The following is a 22,355-nucleotide window of genomic DNA, read 5'->3' as shown; positions in this document are numbered from 1 at the left end:
GGACGATGGTGCACCGATTCCTGGACAAGGAACATGTTCTGTGGTGGGCCAAGAAAGAACAGAGCAGCAGGTGGGAGAATTGTAAGCTGCGCATTTATCAAGACCTGGGCGCGGATTTGGACAAGAGACGAGCTGGGTTTAAACGGGCAAAAGCGGCCCTCTTTAAGAAGGGGGTGAAGTTCAGGATGTTGTACCCAGCCCGTCTGTGGGTCACGTATGAGGAACGGGATTCTTACTTCGAAACACCAGACGATGTATTGACTTTCATCAGGGAAAAAAGACTATGTGAACTAAAGACACTGAATCCTTGGGGCGAGAACTGCAATGGCAATTTATTGACAATCACCTTTTGTGCTGGTTTGAATAAATAGTGTTATGTGCAATAAGGGGCTGTTTTGATGGCTAAGTTAACTATGTCTTACTGGGAGCTGGGTGGAGTTTGTTTTTTTCTGTGGTTTTTCCACTTTTTTATGATGTTTGTTTACTGGACAATGTGGTGCTTTGAATATGTTTGTCCAAGTCGGGGGAGAGGGGAGAGAACAATGTGGAGACAGACTGTTCGGTGCCATGGGTGGGAGCTATCAAGTCAGCTGACTCATGGAAGCACAGTGGGGGGCGAGCAGGTAGTGAGCTGGAGCTTGATATGGGGGGTTGGGTTTCTGGTGCTGTTATCAGGGGAGGAGGGAGCTCCTTTGCTGACGGGGGAGGAACTGTTACCTGGGGACAAATTGGAGGTCGGGGACGGCGAATGCCTGGGGGGGGGGGGGGGGGGGGGCTCGAGGAGGCCGGGGAAGCGAGCTGGAGGCTGGCCTAAAAAGGGTGATGGCTATTCGGGAGGGTGGGGAGAGCCATGCTGATTACATGGAACGTTAGAGGGTTGAATGGGCCGGTCAAGAGGGTTCGCGTGTTTGCACATTTGAGGAGGCTGAAGGCGGACGTGGACTCAACGACCAGGTGGGGTAATGATTTTGGTCAATAAACGGGTGGCATTCGAGGCAGGGAGAATTGTGTCAGACACGGGGGGTAGGTACATAATGGTGAGTGGGAAGCTGGAGGGGATGCGGGTGGTACTCGTGAACGTATAAGCTCCGAATTGGGATCATGTGGAATTTATGAGGCGGGTGTTAGGTAAGATCCCAGACTTAGTCACATAACCTGATCATGGGAGGAGATTTTAACACCGTCATTGATCCGGAATTGGCCCGGTCAAAATCCAGGACAGGGAGGAGGCCGGCTGCGGCAAAGGAATTGAAGGGGTTTATGGAACAGATGGGGGGAGGAGACCCATGGAGATTTGCACGGCCAAGGGCGAAGGAGTTTCCTTTTTTTCTCCCATGTTCACAAAGGTATACTCTCGCATGGACTTTTTTGTTCTGAGCAGGGGTGGTGGATACTGAGTACTCGGCAATCGCAGTGCCGGATCATGCCCCACATTGGGTGGATCTACAGGTTAGTTTGGAGAGAGGACAATGCCGGCTATGGAGTCTGGATGTGGGGTTGCTAGCGGACAAACGATCTGTGGGCAGGTGAACAAGTCCATCCAAAACTACCTGGAAACAAATGATACGGGGGAGGTCTCTGCAGTAACGGTGTTGGAAGCTTTGAAGGGAGCGGTCAGAGGGGAATTAATCTCGATACGGGCCCACAGAGAAAAGGCGGAACAGGCTGAGAGGAATAGGTTAGTTGAGGAGCTACTCCAGGCCACATTCAAGGCAAGCAGAATATTCGTGCACCAGCTCAGAAAAAGGGGAGGTGGCCAGGGAGATAGGGAGAGTAAAGAGTAGAGGTGGGATTACAGTCCTGGACCCAGTGGGGGTGAATGAGTGTTTAAGGACTTTTACAGCAAATTATATGAGTCGGAACCCCCGGCTGGGGTGGAGGGGATGAGGCAGTTTTTCGATCAGTTGTGGTTTCCGAGGGTGGATGAGGATCTGGTGGAAGGGCTGGGAGCCCCAATTGGGATTGAGGAAATAATCAAGGGGCTGGAGGGCAAGGCCCTGGGGCCGGACATCTACCCGGTGGAATTCTATGAGAAGTTTTCAGAGATATTGAGCCCACTGCTGGTGAGGACATTTAATGAAGCAAGAGAGAAGGGAGTCCTCCCCCCAATAGTGTTGCAAGCCTCGATTTCATTGATCCTGAAACGGGAGAAGGATCCGGAGCAATGCGGGTCATACAGGCCAATTTCTCTACTTAATGTGGATGCCAAACTGCTGGCTAAGATACTGGCCACAAGGATAGGGGATTGTGTCCCGGGGGTGATAGGGGAAGACAAGACGGGATTTGTAAAAGGCAGGCAACTCATGGCCAATGTTCAAAGCCTTTTAAATGTTATTATGATGCCCTCCTGGGGAGATAGAGGTGGTGGTAGCGATGGATGCGGAGAAGGCTTTTGATCGGGTGGAGTGGGATTACCTGTGGGAGGTGCTGGGAAGGTTTGGGTTTGGTAAGGGCTTCATTGACTGGGTGCGGTTGCTCTATCAGGCACCAGTAGCGAGTGTGCCAAACCGGTTGGGGTATTTTAAACTACACCGAGGGGCGAGGCAAGGGTCCCTCTCCCCTCTTCTGCTTGCTCTGACCATAGAGCCATTGGCCATGGCGTTAAGAGCGATGGGGGTTGGGGGGTGCTGGAGGTGGAGCACCGGGTCTCTCTTTACGCAGATGACCTGCTCTTGTATATTTCAGACCCGCTGGAGGGGATGGCGGAAGTTATGTGGATTCTCAGGGAATTTGGTAATTTTTCGGGGTATAAATTGAACATGGGGGAAAGTGAGATGTTCGCGATCCAGGCAAGAGGGCAGGAGAAGAGACTGGAAGAGCTGCTGCTTAGAATGGTAGGAAGGCGCTTTCGATATCTTGGAATCCAGGTGGCCCGGGAATGGGAGGCACTGCACAAGTTAAACCTATCCCGGCTCGTAAAACAAATGAGAGGACTTGAAGAGATGGGACATGCTCCCGCTATCACTGGTGGGGAGGGTACAGACTGTGAAAATGTCGGTTCTCCCCAGATTACTGTTCGTCTTTCAGTGCCTCCCCATCTTCATCCCGAGGGCCTTTTTCAAGCGGGTAAAAAAGGTTATTTCGGGCTTTTTGTGGGCGGGTAAAACCCCGCGAATGAAGAAAGTGTTGCTGGAGCGCAGTCGGGGGGAGGGTGGGTTGGCGCTGCCGAACTTCTGTAATTACTACTGGGCAGCTAATATAGCCATGATTAGGAAGTGGGTAGTGGGGGAGGAGTCGGCATGGGAGCGGTTGTTGGCGGCGTCATGTAAAGACACCAGTTTGGGAGCACTGATAACGGCACCTCTTCCGTTCTTGCCAGCCCGATACTCCACCGGTCTGGTGGTGGTGGCGGCTCTGAGAATCTGGGGGCAGTGGAGGAGATATAAGAGAGTGGAGGGAGCATCGGGTTGGACCCCGATTTATAATAATTTTGGTTGATACCGGATAGGCTGGGTGGTGGGTTTCGGAGATGGCAAAGGGCAGGAATTAGGAGGATGGGGGATCTATTTATAGATGGGAGCTTCCCCAGCTTGAAAGCCTTGGAGGATAAATTTGAATTGCCAGCAGGGAATGGGTTTAGGTATCTGCAGGTGTGAGACTTCTTGAAAAGGCCTTCCCGCTGCTGCCGCCACGGGGGATACAGGACAGAGTAGTCTCCAGTACCTGGGTGGGAGAGGGGAAGGTATCCGATTTTTACCAGGAACTTTTGGAGTCGGAGGAAACTCCGTTGGTGGAGCTTACGGGCAAGTGGGAAGACGAGCTAGGAGGAGAGATAGAGGAGGCTCCGTGGACGGATGCCCTAAGCAGGGTTAACACATCCTCATCATGTGCTAGGCTTAGCCTGATACAATTCAAGGTAGTCCACTGGGCACAATGACGGTGGCCCCGATGAGCATTTCTTTGGGGTAGAGGGCAGGCAAATCATGTCCACATGTTTTGGGCATGCCCGAAGCTTGGAGCATTTTGGCAGGGTTTCGCTAAGGCAATGTCCACGGTGTTTTGTCGGGCAGTATGGTCGGCACGGGCTTGGAGGGCCGAAGGGCCTGTTTCTGTGCTGTACATTTCTTTGTTCTTTCTTTGTTCTTTGCTAAAAACACGGGTGGTGCCGAGTCCGGAGGTTGCGATCTTTGGAGTGTCGGAAGAGCCGGGAATTCAGGGGGCGAAAGAGGCCGACGTCTTGGCCTCTGCCTCCCTGGTAGCCCAGAGACGGATCATATTAATGTGGAGGGACTCCAAGCCCCACAAGTGCAGAGACCTGGGTTAGTGACACGGCTGAGTTTCTCAGTCTCAAGAAAATAAAGTTTGTCTTAAGAGGGTCAATTGTTGGGTTCACCCGGAGGTGGCAGCTGTTCGTCGACTTTCTCGGGGAAAATGAAAATGTCAGCAGAAGCAGAATTCCAAAAGTGGGAAAGGGGTGGGGGGTGCAGAATGTTTTTTTTATAGGGGTGTGTGAAGATTGGGATGGGGGTGGAAATGCTTGTTGTACCATGTTTATGTCGCTGTTATTTTTATAAAAACTTGCAAATACCCTAATAAAAATATATATTTTTTTAAACTGAGTCTCACTCCGCTTCCTGGATCTGCAACACAAAACTAAGGCAGCATTAGATTTAACAAGGAGAGAGGATGCTGGTGTGATGGATGCTGCCAGACCTGCTGGGTTTTTCCAGAGTTCTGTTCTTGTTTCAGGTTTCAGCATCTTCAGTAATTTGCTTATTAAGTTTAATAAATTTGCTCAAACAAGATGGCTGAGAGATAGATGTTACATTATCGCACAGTTAATATTGAGGAATGTTGTCGTGGCAAAGTAAAGGTTTGCCCATGCCTGACTCTTTTTAATTTCCAATTAAGGACAATTTAGTGTGGCCAATCCACCTACCCTGCACATCTTTGGGTTGTGGGTTGGGACGCACACAGACAAGGGGGGAATGTGCAAACCCCACACGGACAGTGACCCAGGGCCGGGATCGAACCCGAGTCTTCGGTGCCGTGAGGCGGCAGTGCTAGCCACTGTGCTGCCCTCCATGCAGCCCCATACTTGACACTTGTACCCAAATTCTCCAGCACCAACGCCTCTCCTCTTCAGCTCGCAACATACACAGTCATTTAAAAAAATATATAATAATCTTGGTCTTTTTTTTCTCCCCCGTCCACAGATATACGATATCCAGACCGGCCAAAACATCCTGACTCTCTACAACCCTGACCTAGCCAACAACTACAAGCGGAATTGTGCAACATTTCACCCAACAGATGATCTGGTGTTAAATGACGGAGTGCTGTGGGACATCCGTTCAACGCAGGCCATTCACAAGTTTGATAAGTTCAACATGAACATCAGTGGAGTATTCCATCCAAATGGGCTGGAAGTGATCATCAATACAGAGATTGTATCCTTCAGTCATGGGAAGCATTATACTAGGGGCCTGGGCTGTTGCATAACTCAAACTGGGTCTTCGATTTAAAGAAATCGGAAATGCCTGTTTGGAAGGAAATCTCCCTGTTAGTCCTGAAGACCTAGATTTCTAACTGGGTTGCGGTTGTAGGGACAAACCAAAAAATACTATTTTTGTGGAAAGGCCTCCATACACACATACCCTGCCATTTTCTCCCATTATGAAGAGTGCTCACTTGTATGGCAGACTTCACTCAGTGAGTACCACTCTTGCCTCTCAGTCACAAGGTTGTGGGTCCCATTCCAATTCAGAAACTTGAGTACAAAATCTGGGATGATGCTCCAGTACAGTATCGAGGGAGTATTGCACTGTCTGAGCTGTCATCTTTTAACGTTATACTGGGACTCCACTAACCCCTCGAGTTCCAAAAAATATCCAATGGCACTATTTGGGGAAGAACAGGGGAGTGTGCCCATATTTTGACTTTGTTTTCTGCCCAGAAGGAGAAATTATATTTTAAATTGCACGAATAAAAGTGGGTATGTTAATCTTCATCTTCCCTCCGCCTTGGGGTGAGGCGGTGGTGATATTTCTTGGTTAACTTTTATTTTGTTCTGGGAATTTGACGCCACTGGATTCTCTGAGGGCATCAAGATCAATTTCAAAATATACAAAATGTTCCATGCAAGCGAGACCATCGAGAGGTGGCAGATTCCCTTCATATCAATTCCTGATGCTGTCCCACAAATCACTCAAACATATCCGTGAACTACCATCCCTTTTTAAATTAAACTGCCATTAGATATGCTGCGTTTCAAAGATGCTATTACAATATCATCACCAGGCTTATTTAATTTATTAATACTCTTCAGAAAAATTGTACTTATCCCGCAACACTTCAGTGTTGCAAGGTACAATTAATTTGTCAAACGTTATACCACCCACTGCTATCAAGAGTACTTCAGCCCAGTGCAATAAAGCTCTTGAATGCTTTTTACACACACAAAATTTGAATGGACCAAACCTGTAATCTCATTCTGTTGCTTTTTTAATTGTAGACCTCACACTTGCCTTGCGTTTCATTCAAATCCTGGTAACACGGAAAGGCAGGTGAGGCAGAATTGCAATTATAGAGTGATAGACTCCGAGTTCATCTCAGGGAAAGGGAAGGTCCTGCTGTAAATTGAAACCAAGGTAGGGTATTGAACAGCTTGGATTATAAATATTGTTTCGCATCAAAGTCGGATCCATCTGAACGGACATTTTCTTTGTTTTTGGAGAGGACAGGGTGCTGGTTTGTGAGCCCCGTTTTGGAGGAGGGGGGAAAAAAATCAAACTTCTGTCAAATTAGAAAGAAATTTGGATCCTTCATCGGGACTCTATTTTATCTTGGAGCACCAGTGGGAAGGAGCCCCATGGCTTTCACTGCCTTGGGTGACTGTTTTTTGGGATCCAGGATGAGGAATAGCAGTGAGGAGAATTCTGCTGAGACACCAACTAAAGAAAAGTCCCTTTGTTGTAAGCTTGGCTCACAAAGAAAAATATTTTTATTGAATTTCAAGCAGATCTGAAAAGGAATAAAACAAAAAGCAAAATATTGCAGTTGCTGGAAATCTGATCAGAAAACGCTACATGCTCAGCAGATCAATGGAGAGAGGGTGATAGGACCATTACAGATCAGGTCATCGAGCTGAAATATTATTCTGATATTCCTCTCTGAGGGTGCTACTTGACCTGCTGCTCATTCTAGAATTTTGTTTTTATTTACCGCCTATTTCTGCTTTTTATAAATAGATTAAAAACATGTGAAGAAAAGATATTCTGAGAAGAAGTTAATAGTTGCGGCCCAAAAATATATGTTCAGAGAATTATGGAAAGTGAAAAATTGATCAGATTTACCAATCATTGTAGCTGTGCATGGTATTTACAAGAAGGCACATTGATGGCATTGCTGTAGATTAGCTCAGCATGCTTGGAGCCTGCTTGATCAGGGGTCACAAGTCACAGGTTTTCCTGAGGGTATTTATTGGGTCAACAGCCTGAATCCCTCTTGAGCGGAAGTGTGCTGTCTGGTTACTTTGGGTCTCCAAATACTTCCTCTGTTCCAGATGGACACTAGACAGTAGCACATCCTTGAGTGACATTTGCCCCAAATGTACTTAATTCTTGTTCAGTGACATTTCTAAACATTGCGTTCATGATCCAACAGTATCAGTGATGGTTCTTAACAAAGGCTGCCTTTCAGTGGGATCTGCGGACATTCCATCTCCTGCACACGGTCCCAGCGTTAGACCAGTGTCGCATTGTCTTCAACAACACAGGCACAGTTATTTACGGAGGTAAGAGCCTCGGGGTGGAGAAGAAGTCACATGGTGGAGATCACTTATAAAAATATATCAGTTTTTGGAGGAGGATTGGAATTGAACCTTGTAAAGTTGAAAACATCTGGATCCTTCATGAACCCACTTGTTACTGCTGTGCTTAATTCCCAAGTTCCTTGGTTTTATGCCTCCCTCCAGGCCACAAACTGGATGTCTGTTTTAGATCACAGGGGTAGTTAGGAAGAACTGGTGTGGAGCTTGCTGATGTATACATGTTTTGGGAAAAGGGCTGACCTAGTTTTCTTCCCCCCCCCCCCCCCATCTCTCTCCCACTCCTTCACAATTTAAGCAACTTGCGGATATGAAAGCTGAACTTAATTCCTATGGAGATTACTGATGAGGTATGGATTCATGGGCAAACTGTAGAGGAACTCACTAGGCCTGACCTGACATCCATTAATGATGGATATGTGTTAAGAGAATTATGGAGAGTGATCAGGAGCTGGTATCCTGGTTAGTACTCCCACCCCATACAAAACAAAATCACACACCTACAATTTGTCCTGAATATCAGTTAGCTCAGTAAATCATAGCAATGCAACTTCTGACGTTTCAGCTGCCTCACTATAGCAGACTGCACATTGAGCCAATTGGGAGCCCATGGCTTGGGCTCAACCTGACATTGAGCCGACATAAGAACAATTTGTCTTCACACATCAGCTTCACTCTGGCAGCAGTGTCTTCTGAGAAGGTTTTTGGTTCAAGCCCCACTCCTGCCGTAGATTAACACTTGACCCAATCACTGAGGAGGTAGTGCATGTGTTGGCTGTCCTGGCATTCAGGGAGACTATCACACTAACTCCCAACACTTTGTTCAGATTGATTGTTCAGAGAGAGGTAGTTATTTTGGACTGGAGCAGTATGCTGCAGGCTAGTTTGGGTTATTCAGGGAAGTGAATCTATTTGGCTGATATCCTTTTGTGTGAACGAGTGCCGTGTGTCATGCATCCGAGTTTGGATGCCATGCAGAGTTTGCAGAACTATTGAGGTACAGGGAGATCTCTTCCATTTAAATAATTTGCTGATTTTCCATTCTTCTTGCCAAAGTGGGCATGTTCACATTTTCCCACATGGTGCTCCGTCTGCCAAATTTGCACCCACTGTCGGTGGTGTCCTGCTACATGAATCATTAAAAGTTTGTAATCCGATACAAGTAATTCGGAAGGCAAATGGAATTTGTTTTCTTCATTGCAAGGGGAATGGAATATAGAAATAGAGATGTCTTGCCATAGTTGTGAAACCACACCTGAAGTACTGTGTACAATTCAGGTCTCCTTATTTAATAAAGGATATGAAATGTTTAGAAGCAGTTCAGAGAATGTTCCACTCCACTGATACCTGGGGTTGGGGAGGTTATGAGGAAAGGCTGGACAGGTTGGGCCTGTATCCACGAGCTTAGAAAATTGGAGATCTTATTGAAACATACAAGATCCTGAGGAAACATGATCAGCTGTTTCCCCTATGGGGGAGACTAGAACCAGAGAGACACGGTTTGAAAAGACAGACATGAGAATAAATGTTTTCTCTGAGAGGTTCGAGACTCTGGAATTCTCTTCCCCAGAGAACAATGGTGGCAGGATTATTGAATATTTTCAAGGCAGTAATAGATAGATACTTGTCTAACAAGGGAGTTGAAGAGTATCGGGAATAGGCTAAATGGAGTTAAGGCTACAATCAGTTCAGCCATGATCTTATTAAAAGGGTAAATGGGCTAATGGACCAAATGACCTATTCCTGCTGTTCCTGTGGAATGCATCAAGCAAAAGGGTGGTGGAAGCCAGGCTTTCATACGAAAATTTGATAATTATGTAGAAAATAATAAATATGGAACCAAGGAGATATAGTAAATGACTGGATCTCATTGGGTAGCTCTTTCGAAGTGGGTGAATAGCCCTCTGTGCTGTGAAGGTCCATGACCAGGATAGGCGTCCAAGTGTTCAGGTTTTTACGGAGAAACTTCAAAGTTTCAATTAGGTTGGGTCCGGAAATTATTTGAGAAACTGAGGTGCAAGGGGCATACATGCAAAAAATGCTTTGATGGAGTTATTTAGTCATTAAGATGCACTTCTTTCCACAGAGGGCCATCGCCCTCTGAAACGGGTTATTGAAATGTGCTGAGTCTGGAGCCAATGTCGTCTATAAACCTGAATCAACATGAAGAGTGTGTTCCAGTCTGTTACTAATTACTGGGTAGTCAGTAATGGGCTTTTCTTGTCCTCTGGAATTGTGCTTCACCTCGAGAAGCCAGAGAAAAATTCCCCAGAGTTTATCCTCCGAGTTCCTTTGTCCCTTTCAAGTGATCCTGTATTTGCAGGTTTGTTTGGAAGAGGTGGGTTCAGTAGGCCTTGTAGTACCTGCTGTTTAAGTAGAAAGATCCCAGTATAGTATTTGAAGAGTAAATTTCCTGTTTCGGGCTCCTGGATTGTGTTGTGCTAAATGGATGCTACTCTGGGATTACCTGATGTTGCAGCCAGTTTGTCAATGAGACTGCAACCAACCTCATCACTATAATAAACACAATAAACGTGGTTGGGCTAAATGACCTGTTTCTGTGTTGGATTGGATTTGTTTATTGTCACGTGTACCGAGGTACAGTGAATTTCCTCTTCTTTTTGGGGATCTAATGCACAAAACTGGCTGCAGCAAACAATTTACATAATCATTGTGTTGCAAATGGTGTGTGAAGTGCTCAGATGTGTGGAGACATTTGAATGCGGGTCCTTTATATGTTTCTGTTTTGTCTTCTAGCTATGCTGCAGGCAGATGATGAAGATGATTTGATAGAAGTACGGATGAAAAGTCCCTTTGGATCCTCTTTCAGAACTTTTGATGCTACTGATTACAAACCAATAGGTGAGAGAGCTGAGCAATAACTGCCTCCTGTTGAGACGCGTTTGATTTCTTTGGCTTTGACAAAGAGTCATCCAGACTCGGACCATTAGCCCCCTTCTCTCTCCACAGATGCTGTCAGACCTGCTGAGATTGTTCAGTATATTCTGAGATTGTTCAGTATTTTCTGTTTTAGTTTGATTTTTTTTTTTTTTTTTTTGTTTCTTCCTAGATTAGTATTGTGTTAGATGGATGGTTACTCTGGGGTCGTTTGATGTTGTCAGCCTGTTTGATGCTTAAGCCCATCCACTGCCATCATTTCCTTGGTACTGGACATCCTGCATTGTAACACTAGTGTGTGCCTCCAGAAAAGCCATTGTTGTACCAGCGAGGCAGGGCTAGGCTGTAATATGAAATCTACATGTTTCATTTTTTTCCCAATTAAGGGGCAATTTAGTAATGGCCAATCCACCTAGCCGGCACATCTTTGGATTGTGGGGGGGGTGAGATCCATGCAGACTGGGAAATGTGCAAACTCCACACGACCCCGGGTCCTCGATGCCGTGATGCAGCAGTGCTAACCACGGCGCCCTGATATTTTCAAGAGGTCAACATGAATATAACACCAATGTGGTAACATGCTCTGCCTTTGGAGCTGAGCCCACCAAATGGCAGAGTTCAGTTGCTGTTGACATTACAGGGCTGGGCCTGGTGAGGTCAGACGTGCGGGAACTGGAACAGATTATGTTGATGGCCCTGTCAACATAGCAGAGGGGAATCTTTGGTTGAAGAAGATAAAAGAGTATTTGTATGGAATTTAGCATCGTCACAACAGATGTGCTGGAGACAGGGATACGGGAGAATTGATTACACTCTTACTGCAAGAGTGTAATCAATCATGGAAGTCGATGATTGACAGCCGTTCCTTAGATATCGAGAAATCGAGGAAGGGAAGAGTCCGAGATGGACCATGTCGATGTTGAGGAAGGGCTGGAAATTTGAAGCAAAGTTGACGACACTTTGCAATTCAGGGCAAGAGAAGAAAGCATTACCAAGGCAGTCTTCAGTGTACCAGAGGGAGACTTGATTAGTAGGATCTAAGTCAGACTGAAACAAAGAATGTTCACATATCCCAGGTTTTATTCGGGATAAGTGACTGCTGGCACATTCATGCTGACCCCTGGAAATATATAGATCACATATTACAACCCTGCCTCGCTGGTGTACAATGGCTTTCTTGAGACAAATGCAGGACATTCAGAACCAAGGAAATGCCGTGATGTAGCAGTGCTAACCACGGCGCCACCGTGCCGCCCTGATGTTTTCGAGAGGTCAACATGAATATAACACCAGTGCGGTAACATGCTCTGCCTTTGGAGCCAAACCCACCAAATGGCAGAGTTCAGTTACTGTTGACATTACGAGGCTGAGAACAGCCTCAGTTACTCAACACCCGACAACTGCCGATCTCCAGACGCAATTCTGCAACTCATCCGCTTCATTCTGGATCACAACGTCTTCACCTTCGACAACAAGTTCTTCATCCAGATGCACGGAACAGCCAAGGGGACCAAATTCTCACCTCAATATGCCAACATCTTCGTGCACCAGTTTGAACAAGACCTCCTCACCGCACAGGACCTTCAACCGACATTATACACCACATACATCGATGACATTTTTTTCCTTTGGACCCACGGCGAAGAATCACTGAAACGACTACACGATGACATCAATAAGTTCCATCGCACCATCAGACTCACCATGGACTACTCTCCAGAATCAGTTGCATTCTTGGATATACTCATCTCCATCAAGGACGGTCACCTCAGCACTTCACTTTACCGCAAGCCCACGGATAGCCTCACGATGCTCCACTTCTCCAGCTTCCACCCTAAACACTAAAGAAGCCATCCCCTATGGACAGGCCCTCAGTATACACAGGATCTGCTCTGACGAGGAGGAGCGTAACAAACATCTACAGACGCTGAAAGATGCCCTCGTACGAACGGGATATGGTGCTCGACTCATCGATCGACAGTTCCAACGCTCCACAGCAAAAAAACGCACCGACCTCCTCAGAAGACAAACATGGGACACAACTGACAGAGTAGTACCCTTCGTCGTCCAGTACTTCCCCGGAACGGAGAAACTACGACATCATCTTCACAGCCTTCAACATGTCATCGATGAAGACGACCATCTTGCCACGGTCATCCCCACACCCCCACTACTTGCCTTCAAACAACCGTGCTACCTCAAACAAACCATTGTTTGCAGCAAACTACCCAGCCTTCAGAACAGCGATCACGACACCACACAACCCTGCCATGGCAATGTCTGCAAGACGTGCCAGATCATCGACATGGGTACCACCATACACATGAGAACACCACCCACCAGGTACACGGTGCATACTCGTGTGACTCGGCCAACGTTGTCTACCTCATGCGCTGCAGGAAAGGATGTTCCGAAGCGTGGTACATTGGCGAGACCATGCAGATGCTGCGACAACGGATGAACGGACATCGCGCGACAATCACCAGGCAGGAATGTTCCCTTCCAGTCGGGGAACACTTCAGCAGTCAAGGGCATTCAACTTCTGATCTCCGGGTAAGCATTCTCCAAGGCAGCCTTCAGGACACGCGAGAACGCAAAATCGCCGAGCAGAAACTTATAGCCAAGTTCCACACGCATGAGTACACCTCAACCGGGACCTGGGATTCATGTCGCATTACATTAATCCCCCACCATCTGGCCTGGCCTTGCGAAATCCTACCAACTGTCCTGCCTTGAGACAATTCACACCTCTTTAACCTAGGGTTACCCCTATCACTGGATCTGTAAAGACTTAATTACCTGCAAATGCACGCATTTAAAGCATTGTCTTTGTCTATATATATATATATAATATATATATATAGTCATAGAACATAGTGCAGAAGGAGGCCATTCGGCCCATTGAGTCTGCACCAACCCATTTAAGCCCTCACTTCCACCCTATCCTCGTAACCCAATAACCCCTCCTGACCGTTTTTGGTCACTAAGGGCAATTTATCATGACCAATCCACCTAACCTGCACGTCTTTGGATGGTGGGAAGAAACCGGAGCACCCAGAGGAAACCCACGCAGACACGGGGAGAATGTGCAGACTCCGCACAGACAATGACCCAGCAGGAAATCGAACCTGGGACCCTGGCACTGTGAAGCCACAGTGCTAATCACTTGTGCTACCGTGCTGCCCACAATATGTTTCTGGAACATACCTCTTCATTCACCTGAGGAAGGAGCAGTGCTCCGAAAGCTAGTGATTTGAAACAAAACTGTTGGACTTTAACCTGGTGTTGTAAGACTTCTTACTGTGCTCACCCCAGTCCAACGCCGGCATCTCCACATCAAGGAAATGATGGCAGTGGAGAATTTATTCGAAGTAAGTTAATCCAGCCAGGTGGAGGAGGAGCAAGGTGAGGTGAATGGTGCCTGGTTGAGTGTCCATTCAAGGAAGCAGCAGAGAGCCCATGGACCATCCTGGTGGACAATGAAAGTGTAGACAGGGAGATTGTTCATGCTGTGGAGTACCAAACACTCGGTGACTCTATAGAAGTCACAGTGTATGACTGCTTTCTACTATCTAACTTCTAGTACAGAAGGCACTCTGCTTTCATTGCAAGTCGTTCAGTAACACTCCATTTCTTGGGGGTCTTGGTTTTGTTGTCAGGTTCGAGGGTGGTTACTATGATTTGTACTCATCGAGGTGAGGAATGGAACACTTTTTCTACTTCAGGCACCCAGTGTCGGCAGCAGGTTTGGTATGGTTAGTTACAGGATAAAACTTACCATGCTCTGCTCCAACAATGTGCTTCAGTCTCGGCCTTCAGAAGAATACTCCCGACTGCAGCACTCCTTTCCCGCGCCAGCAGTCCTGTCTTTTTGAGGTTATCAGTTTATTGTTGACTTACAGGCGGCTTTGTGTTATTTGCCTTTGTTCGCTAGGGACACAAGTTGAATTTATTTTATACAGGTAAAGAAAAGTCATGACAGTCCCAGATGACCAGAGGCTGCTTTCCCCTTTGAGGGGGAGAACTGACTGCTGGTGGTTTAACCTGAGGATCACCACAATTCAGGCAAGGGGCAAGGTTAAGAAGCCGGGGCCTTCATGAATAACCTCAGCCGGTGGGGGAATTTTACCCGCTTTGTTGAATTCTCTGCACATCGCAACCCAGCTGCCCAGCCAACTGAGCTTAATACAGGACCCTTGGCATGAAAGTCTTAAGACCATAAGACATGGGAGCAGAATTAGGTCACTCGGCCCATCGAGTCTGCTCCGCCATTCAATCATGGTCGATATTTTTCTCATTCTCCTGCCTTCTCCCCATAACCCCGATCCCCTTATTAATCTTCTCTGATTAACATCAGCCTTTGCTGGATCGAAACCCAAATCCCAGAAGTGGACACTCACTGTTTTACTTCCCCAGCACCCAGCTTTCGCACCCCCCTCCATTCTGAGCATTTGTCAAACCTTCACAAAATGTGGCTGAGCGTGTATTTTTCTTTAGAGTGAACACTTAATGTATTTACGTCCTAAAAAGTTAACCGATGACAGTGGGCTCTTCCAGCAAATTACTGAACAGATTCGTTGTTCCTCCCAAATTTGTGATCACCTGTCTTTAAAATCAAACATTTAACCAGCAGTTTTCATTCTGGACAAGTCTGGGTGTGGGGTGATGGGAGGAAAACACACTACAGGCAATCCATTTAAGATGAAGCTTGCTGACGGGCTTTAACTTTCCACATTGAATGATAAGGAAATGTGTTCTTGTGATAATTTGCAGCAAAACAGTATTTAAAATGTTCTTTTCTTTTAAACATTATTTTGAAAGCAACCCTTGACGTGAAGAGGAACATTTTCGATCTCTGCACAGATACAAAGGACTGCTATCTGGCTGTGATTGAGGTAGGCCCAGGCTCTGGCACACAATATGAAGAACTTGTTAACTCTCAAAGTGTCTTTTCAGTGGGGAGGAAAATCATGTTTTCAATTTATTTTTCCTGCTGAAGGAAGGACACTAATTGTCCCCAATATCTTGCCAGAGAGAAACATGTGAGATTGTGACAGATCATGGATGACAATGCAGCCAAGTATGATGCGCAAGAAACATTAAATAGTAATTCAGGAGCAAGTTCCCAGGCTAATTCCCCCAACTCGCTCATCCCAGTTCAGCAGTTACAATGTCCCAAGTTTATCACAAACTGAGGATCAAACATGGGACCTTAAGGCTGCATTAAATCACCTGGGAACTTTTAAGTGGGTGATTTAAAATTGGTCAGAATTTCTATTATATGCTATCTGTCTGTAAACACTAATTCATAACTAACCAGATTTAACTGTCCTCTTCTTGTTTTTTTACACACTGAGGTGAGGAGCTTCATTGCTGGATGAGAATCTTCTCATTTCACATCTTTAATTAGCAATAGTCAGACTAGAATTAGACCAGATTAATGGCAAGGTAAAACTCCCTCCCTGGAAATTGTCTTTACCCCCACCTGTTGAGAATAATCCCTCCCTCATCAGTGTCGTATTCATATTCTCCTGATACATTTTCCAAACTGAGTGAAACTGGAAGCAGAGATTCATTTCATGAGAAACTAAGTTCTATCCAAGTGCACACCACCTGTGAATTTCCCAGCTTTCCCAATGAAAGGGCTTGACTGGATCAACATGGGCTGAATTCAGATCCAGGGTTTGAAAACAAAAGGACAGTAATGGAATTGACTGTGCAAGCTGGACTGTCGAACAATTGCTTTGCATATTGGAAATAGTCACCATCAGATAAAAAAGCAAATTACTGCGGATGCTGGAATCTGAAACCAAAAGAGAAAATGCTGGAAAATCTCAGCAGGTCTGGCAGCATCTGTAGGGAGACAAAAGAGCTAACGTTTCGAGTCCAGATGATCCTTTGTCAAAGCTAAAAGACAGAAAGTGGGAGATATTTATACTGTAGGGTGAGGGAATGAAATATGAGTCCTAGCCACAGAAACCAAGGGAAAAGAATGCTAATAGCCACAGAAGTCTTACAACACCAGGTTAAAGTCCCAACAGATTTGTTTGGAATCACGAGCTTTCAGAGCGCAGCTCCTTCATCATCACTCACCTGATGATGGAGCTGCTCTCCGAAAGCTAGTTATGCCAAACAAACTTGTTGGACTTTACCCTGGTGTTGTAAGACTTCTTACTGTGCCCACTCCAGTCCAATGCCAGCATATCCCCATCATAGCCACAGAAACCAAGGGAAAAGAGTGTTAATGGCAGTCCCCAGAGAGAACAAAAGCTGTGAAAGGCCAAACAGCAGCAAAACTAAAATCAGAGGTAAGCCATCAGATATAAGCTGGTTCATCAAAGTGTTTGATCTTTGCGAGCCAGCCACTCTGAGAGTGACGCAGTTGGTTTGTAAATTGTTTCAGCTCACTGTTTAGTGTCCTCTGCTGGAAAATGCAAGCAATCGGACACGTGGTAAGGACTGAATCAGGCTCGACTGTTGCATTCTTTCTTTGTGTTGGAATATGCTGCTGGCCAGCGTGGCTCAGAGTGGGACATGAAAATTGGCTACTGGGACAAGCTGCAGTGAGCTTTGAACCTGGTGCAGCTTGGGAGAAAAGGCATCCAAGCAAAAGCAATTCTCACCCTCACAATCCCTCCATGGTCTCCACCCTCCATATCTGTGTAACCTCCTCCAGCTCTGGGCTCAGCATGTTCCTGTTTTTGTTCCATTGGTGGCCATGTCCTGAGCTGACAAAGCTCTAACCTCCTGCATTTCTCTTGCTAAACCTCTCCATTCCTACTTCTCTTTCCTCTTTTAAGACGCTCCTTAAAATCTCATTGTCCAAGCTCTTGTCACATGGTTTAAGCTTGGTGTCGGTTTTTCTGACTACCAACACTCCTATGAAGTGCCCTGTCTGTTTTATCACAGTAAGAAGTCTTCCAACACAAGGTTAAAGTCCCAACAGGTTTGTTTCGAATCACTAGCTTTCGGAGAACTGCTCCTTCCTCGGGTGAATTCACCTGAGGAAGGAGTAGTGCTCCGAAAGCTAGTGATTCGAAACAAACCTGTTGGACTTTAACCTGGTGTTGTAAGACTTATTGTGCTCACCCCAGTCCAACGCCGGCATCTCCACATCATGTTTTATCACAGTAAAAGCACTGTATGAAGTTGCTTTGTAGCTATGGATGCCTGTTGAATTTTATTTAAAAATATGCTAGTATTCCTGTACACAAGTGTTGTTTGGTTTGATGTGACGTTGCTCAGTGTATTAATGATCCACAATGTGTTGCAGAACCAAGGTAGCAGCATGGATGCTCTATCCATGGACACTGTGTGCAGACTGTATGAAGTGGGACGTCAACGACTTGCTGAGGAAGAAGATGAAGAGGAGGATCAGGTCTGGACCTCATCAATTGATTCTCACATGTTTAATTACAGTGCAATTGTCAGCCATTGTTACTCAGTTGGTCGAAGGCTGTGGACAAGTTAAGCTACATCAAAAACTCTCCAATTTAACCTTTAACTTTTGACCATGATAACAATGACTACATTGTTAAGTCATCCTGTCAGGTGTGTGAGCCTCTTGTGGCTGAACAGCAGTCAGGAGTTTCAGTCTGAAATCTTTCTGATTACTATAATAAACCAACTGGATCCAATGGAGAAGGACAAAATGTTCAGTTTTCATCAGTGGAGACATTTTCATGGCTTCACGATTCCGCAGATGACTGTCCGTTTAAATAATGTAAACAAAAAGACCTGGTTCATGATTGGCTCTCTTGCTCCCCATCCAGGCTGAACAAGCCCCTGCAAGACCATTTCAGGGACTGGTTAGTTTTGTGGTTCTTTGTTGTGTGCAGAGAAGTTGGATAATGGATGTAGTCCTTCCAAATATTAAGAGAAATGGGAAGATGTGCAGATTAGGTAATAAAATTGTCCAAAGATGTGTAGGTCAGGTTACGGGGTTAGGACGGAGAGTGGGCCTAGGTAGAATGCTCTTACTCGATGGGCTGAATGGCCTCCTGTACAGTAGGGATTCTATAAAAGCAAAGATCAGAGCAGAAATAAGTTTTCCAATTCAAATCACAGGAATAAAACCACCCTGATCTGTTGATGCACCACATTACTATAATGTTAATTACAGTTGGGTGGCATGGTGGGGCTGCTGCCTCATGGCGGCAAGGACCCGGGTTCAATCCCAGCTCCCTTGTGGAGGCTGTGTGGAGTTTGCACATTCTCCCTGTGGTTGCGTGGGTCTCACCCCCACAACCCAAAGATGTGACGGGTAGGTGGATTGGCCACGCTAAATTGTCCCTTAATTGGGGGGAATAGAATTGGGTACTCTAAATTTTAAAAAAATGTTAATTGCAGTTCACATTACAGTAATGCTAAGGTTTGGTTTGATGCCAGACTAAAAGGTTAAATGTAAAAACGACCAGTCCAGGATGCAGAGAATTCCCTGGAGCTGCCCATGGTCAATAGTTTAATTGGAGGTAATGTGTCTTTTGTATCCTGCTATTATGGGCATCTTAATGAGCCATCCAAACTAAACTGGCCCCCAGGTTTGGTCACTAGTTCGTGTTATAGGTGATCTCAACCAAGACACCGACAATGGCACTATAGCTAACCTCACTAGCCTTTGAGTAAGGAAGGGAGAAGGCCAGTCATTGTTCTTGTTCCTGGTCACCATCAGTGTCCCCTGTAGCAAAGGTTGAATAGAGGATTGGCTCTGTTATGATGCCTCTGCAGTCAAACAGCCAGCTAACACACTCTCAAGTTTAACTTGGCAGAGGTGCAAGGGGGCCACTGGCACCTGGGGAGCCAGTGGCGATTGGCACTTTTGTTGGAGGGGACACAAGAAAGCAGTGCAGGGTCTTTAAGAGCAAGGGGCCAAGACGTTAAAATTAGATGTAGGCTGGTCATTAGTGATGTCATCTTCACACACTGGATAGTGGAAATCTGGAATTCTTTCCCCCCCAAAACCTCCAGGCTGGGAGGGGTGAGTTGGAGCATTCAAAACTGAGATTGAGTTTTTAAATTATAGATAAGGGTATTAAGAGTTGCAGAACTGTGCTGGCTAGACAGAGTTGAGATACAGATCAGCCATGATCCAATTGAATGGTGAAATAAGCAAGGAGGGCTGAATGGCACAATACTGTCCTTAATATTTTGTATTTTACGTATTTTGATGGAGGTTGATTGAAGAAATCAACACTGAGTATTGTACAGAATTAGTGATGTTACTGCTGTCACAGGAGGAAGAGGAGGAGGATGATGATGATGATGACGATGATGATGACGATTCTGAGGATGACCTAGATGACTTGGATACCGACCCACTGCTGGATGGAGAGGATGAAAATAACGGGAGTGAAACCAATGCAGCCCAGGATGGAGAGCGTGACTTCACGGCTTCTGATGAGGAGGAGTTGGAAGCTCTACTGGGTAATGGCGAAGAGGAAGCTGAGGAGGACGAGGAGGAGGAGGATGACGACTGGGAGGATGAAGATACAGACATTCTTGGAGATTGTAAGTCAATCCCATTTGTACACACAGTAGTCTGATAAGAAGGCAGGACTAGGTACTACATTTTCCTGGATACACAATGTTCATAAAAGAGGGGAAAGATAGGAGAGGGGTGGAGGAGCATTGATTCAGAAAAATATTACAGTGCTGGAGTGAGAAAATATCTGCAGGAATCCAGGAGAGTCAGTTTGGTTAGAGCTAAATATCATTACGCTACTGGGCATATTTATGCGCCGCAACTAGTGGGAAAAATATAGAGGAACAAATTTGTATGAAAATTAAAGAGAAGTGCAAGGGGCAGAGAGTTGTGATAATGGGGGGCACTGCACCTATTATGATATAAGCTGGGGTAACAGTTTAAAGGGCAGATATTTCTCAAGAGTGTTTAGGTGAATTTTCTTCACCAGTATACTGCTGGCCAAACAGGAAGGGGCTGTTAGGATACCAGACGAGAAACCCCAAATAATTCGTAAAACCGAGGACAGGATACTTCACCACAAGAGTGATGACTCTGACTAATGGGTATCTTTTATGTTAAAACAAACTTTAATTTAAACACAGAATTAACCATATTAACATCAAAGAAATAGCTTTACAATTAACAGTTAAACAGTTCTTAAAAGAAGGAAAATCTTTAAACTCACTATCTGCACCTACCATTGTGTTCCAACTAATCAACCCAATACAGTTCAAAATCCACTCATAAATGAAGTTTTTAAAAAAGAATTTAAGAGTACCCAATTAGATTTTTTCCAATTAAGGGGCAATTTTGTGTGGCTAATACACCCAAATTGCACATCTTTGGGTTGTGGGGGTGAAACCCATGCAGACGGGAGAATGTGCAAACTCCACACAGTGACCCGGGATCGAACCCGGGTCCTCGGGCATAGGCAGCAGTGCTAATCACTGCGCCACCGTGCCGCCCCTTAAATAAAGTTAGCAATCGGTGTTACTTGCTGTTCTCTGTGCAGACCTTTGGAGATTTTCAGGAACAACCTGAAAACCCTTCTATCTTGTCAGAGTAGAATCCTACAGCAAACTGCTGTTCAACTCTTCTAGCAGACTGCAAAACTACAGACAAACCTGGCTCCTCCCATTAATTACATCATCTGTATCCCACTAAGATGTCCCATGACCTGCTTGGCCAGGACTAAACACAATACCTCAAATTATTTGCACCCTGGGGTTATCTTCAGCAAACCAAACAATGTTCCATTACTCATCTATGTGTAAACAAGTTAATTGTTTGAATTAATGAGTGTCTCACTTTTACAGTACCTTAATTACAGCTTTACTAGACGCATTGTCTTATATATATATATATATGTTTAAATCGGGGTTTTTAATTACTACAACAAAATATAACAATTTCCTAAATTCACACAGCATTGCTGGGATCTGGTTCTGGGGAATGAGGTGGGTGAGGTATTGGTACGGTAACATTTAGGGAACAGTGATCGTACTGTCAGAAGATTTAGAACAGGTATGGAAAAGGACAAGGAGAAATCTAGAGTAAAAATACTTATTTGGAGGATGGCTGAATTCAGTGGTTTAGAACGAACCAGTTCCAGGTAATTTTGAATCAATGATTGGCTGGCACAGCTATAACAGAACAATGGCTGCTTTTAAAGAGGAGATGGTTTGGGTACAGTCGGTATATATTCCAATCAGGGATAACAGTAGGGCAACCAAAGTTCGAGCTCCCTGGGTGACAAAAGAGAGAGCAAGATTGTGATGGGCCAGGGTTTAGAGAACCCCAAAGTGTATCATGGAGTTCACTTGACCCACAACGTTTAATAGATTGTGGTATGGGGAACACACGGCCCACTCTACAGGTGTGGTACAGCAGAAATGGAAAAGTATTTTTTAAAACAAAACAATGTTTACTCTATGAACTCAAGTTAACCTTTTTAAAACATACAGTGAACATCTTAGCAACCATCAATTCAAATACAACCCCCAATGAATACAACACTAAGTAATCCTCAATAACTTCCCAAATAACATCCAGAAGACAAAAGAAACACCTTTTAACAGAAGCACGTTAGGTTTACATTCACTACTGAGAACATTTATAATTCTGAATTCGGCAAGTGATCAAGAGATAGTCTTTTCATGGCAGAGAGAACAGCAGTACACCTGCTTGGTCTGACTTCAGCTCGCACACTGAAAACATACTAAAACA

The 22,355-nt window shown here is 45.4% G+C and overlaps 1 protein-coding gene across 5 annotated transcripts in view; it reads left to right on the top strand.

The window, feature by feature from the left end:
* Positions 1 to 22,355, top strand: part of LOC140388239 (DDB1- and CUL4-associated factor 1-like) — a 187,334-nt gene that overhangs the window by 129,025 nt on the left and 35,954 nt on the right. For all 5 annotated transcript variants that reach the window (XM_072472072.1, XM_072472073.1, XM_072472071.1 and 2 more), the window contains 6 exons: positions 5,157 to 5,390; positions 7,642 to 7,735; positions 10,526 to 10,630; positions 15,488 to 15,561; positions 17,940 to 18,044; positions 19,900 to 20,173. In XM_072472072.1, coding sequence (XP_072328173.1) covers positions 5,157 to 5,390; positions 7,642 to 7,735; positions 10,526 to 10,630; positions 15,488 to 15,561; positions 17,940 to 18,044; positions 19,900 to 20,173 — 886 coding nt within the window. The remainder of the gene's footprint in view (positions 1 to 5,156; positions 5,391 to 7,641; positions 7,736 to 10,525; positions 10,631 to 15,487; positions 15,562 to 17,939; positions 18,045 to 19,899; positions 20,174 to 22,355) is intronic.

Source organism: Scyliorhinus torazame, chromosome 13 (genome assembly GCF_047496885.1).
Source record: "Scyliorhinus torazame isolate Kashiwa2021f chromosome 13, sScyTor2.1, whole genome shotgun sequence".
In the NCBI taxonomy this organism is placed as follows: Eukaryota; Metazoa; Chordata; class Chondrichthyes; order Carcharhiniformes; family Scyliorhinidae; genus Scyliorhinus; species Scyliorhinus torazame.
Note: the sequence above shows the minus strand (reverse complement) of the source record. Positions and strands in the feature narration are given on the sequence as shown.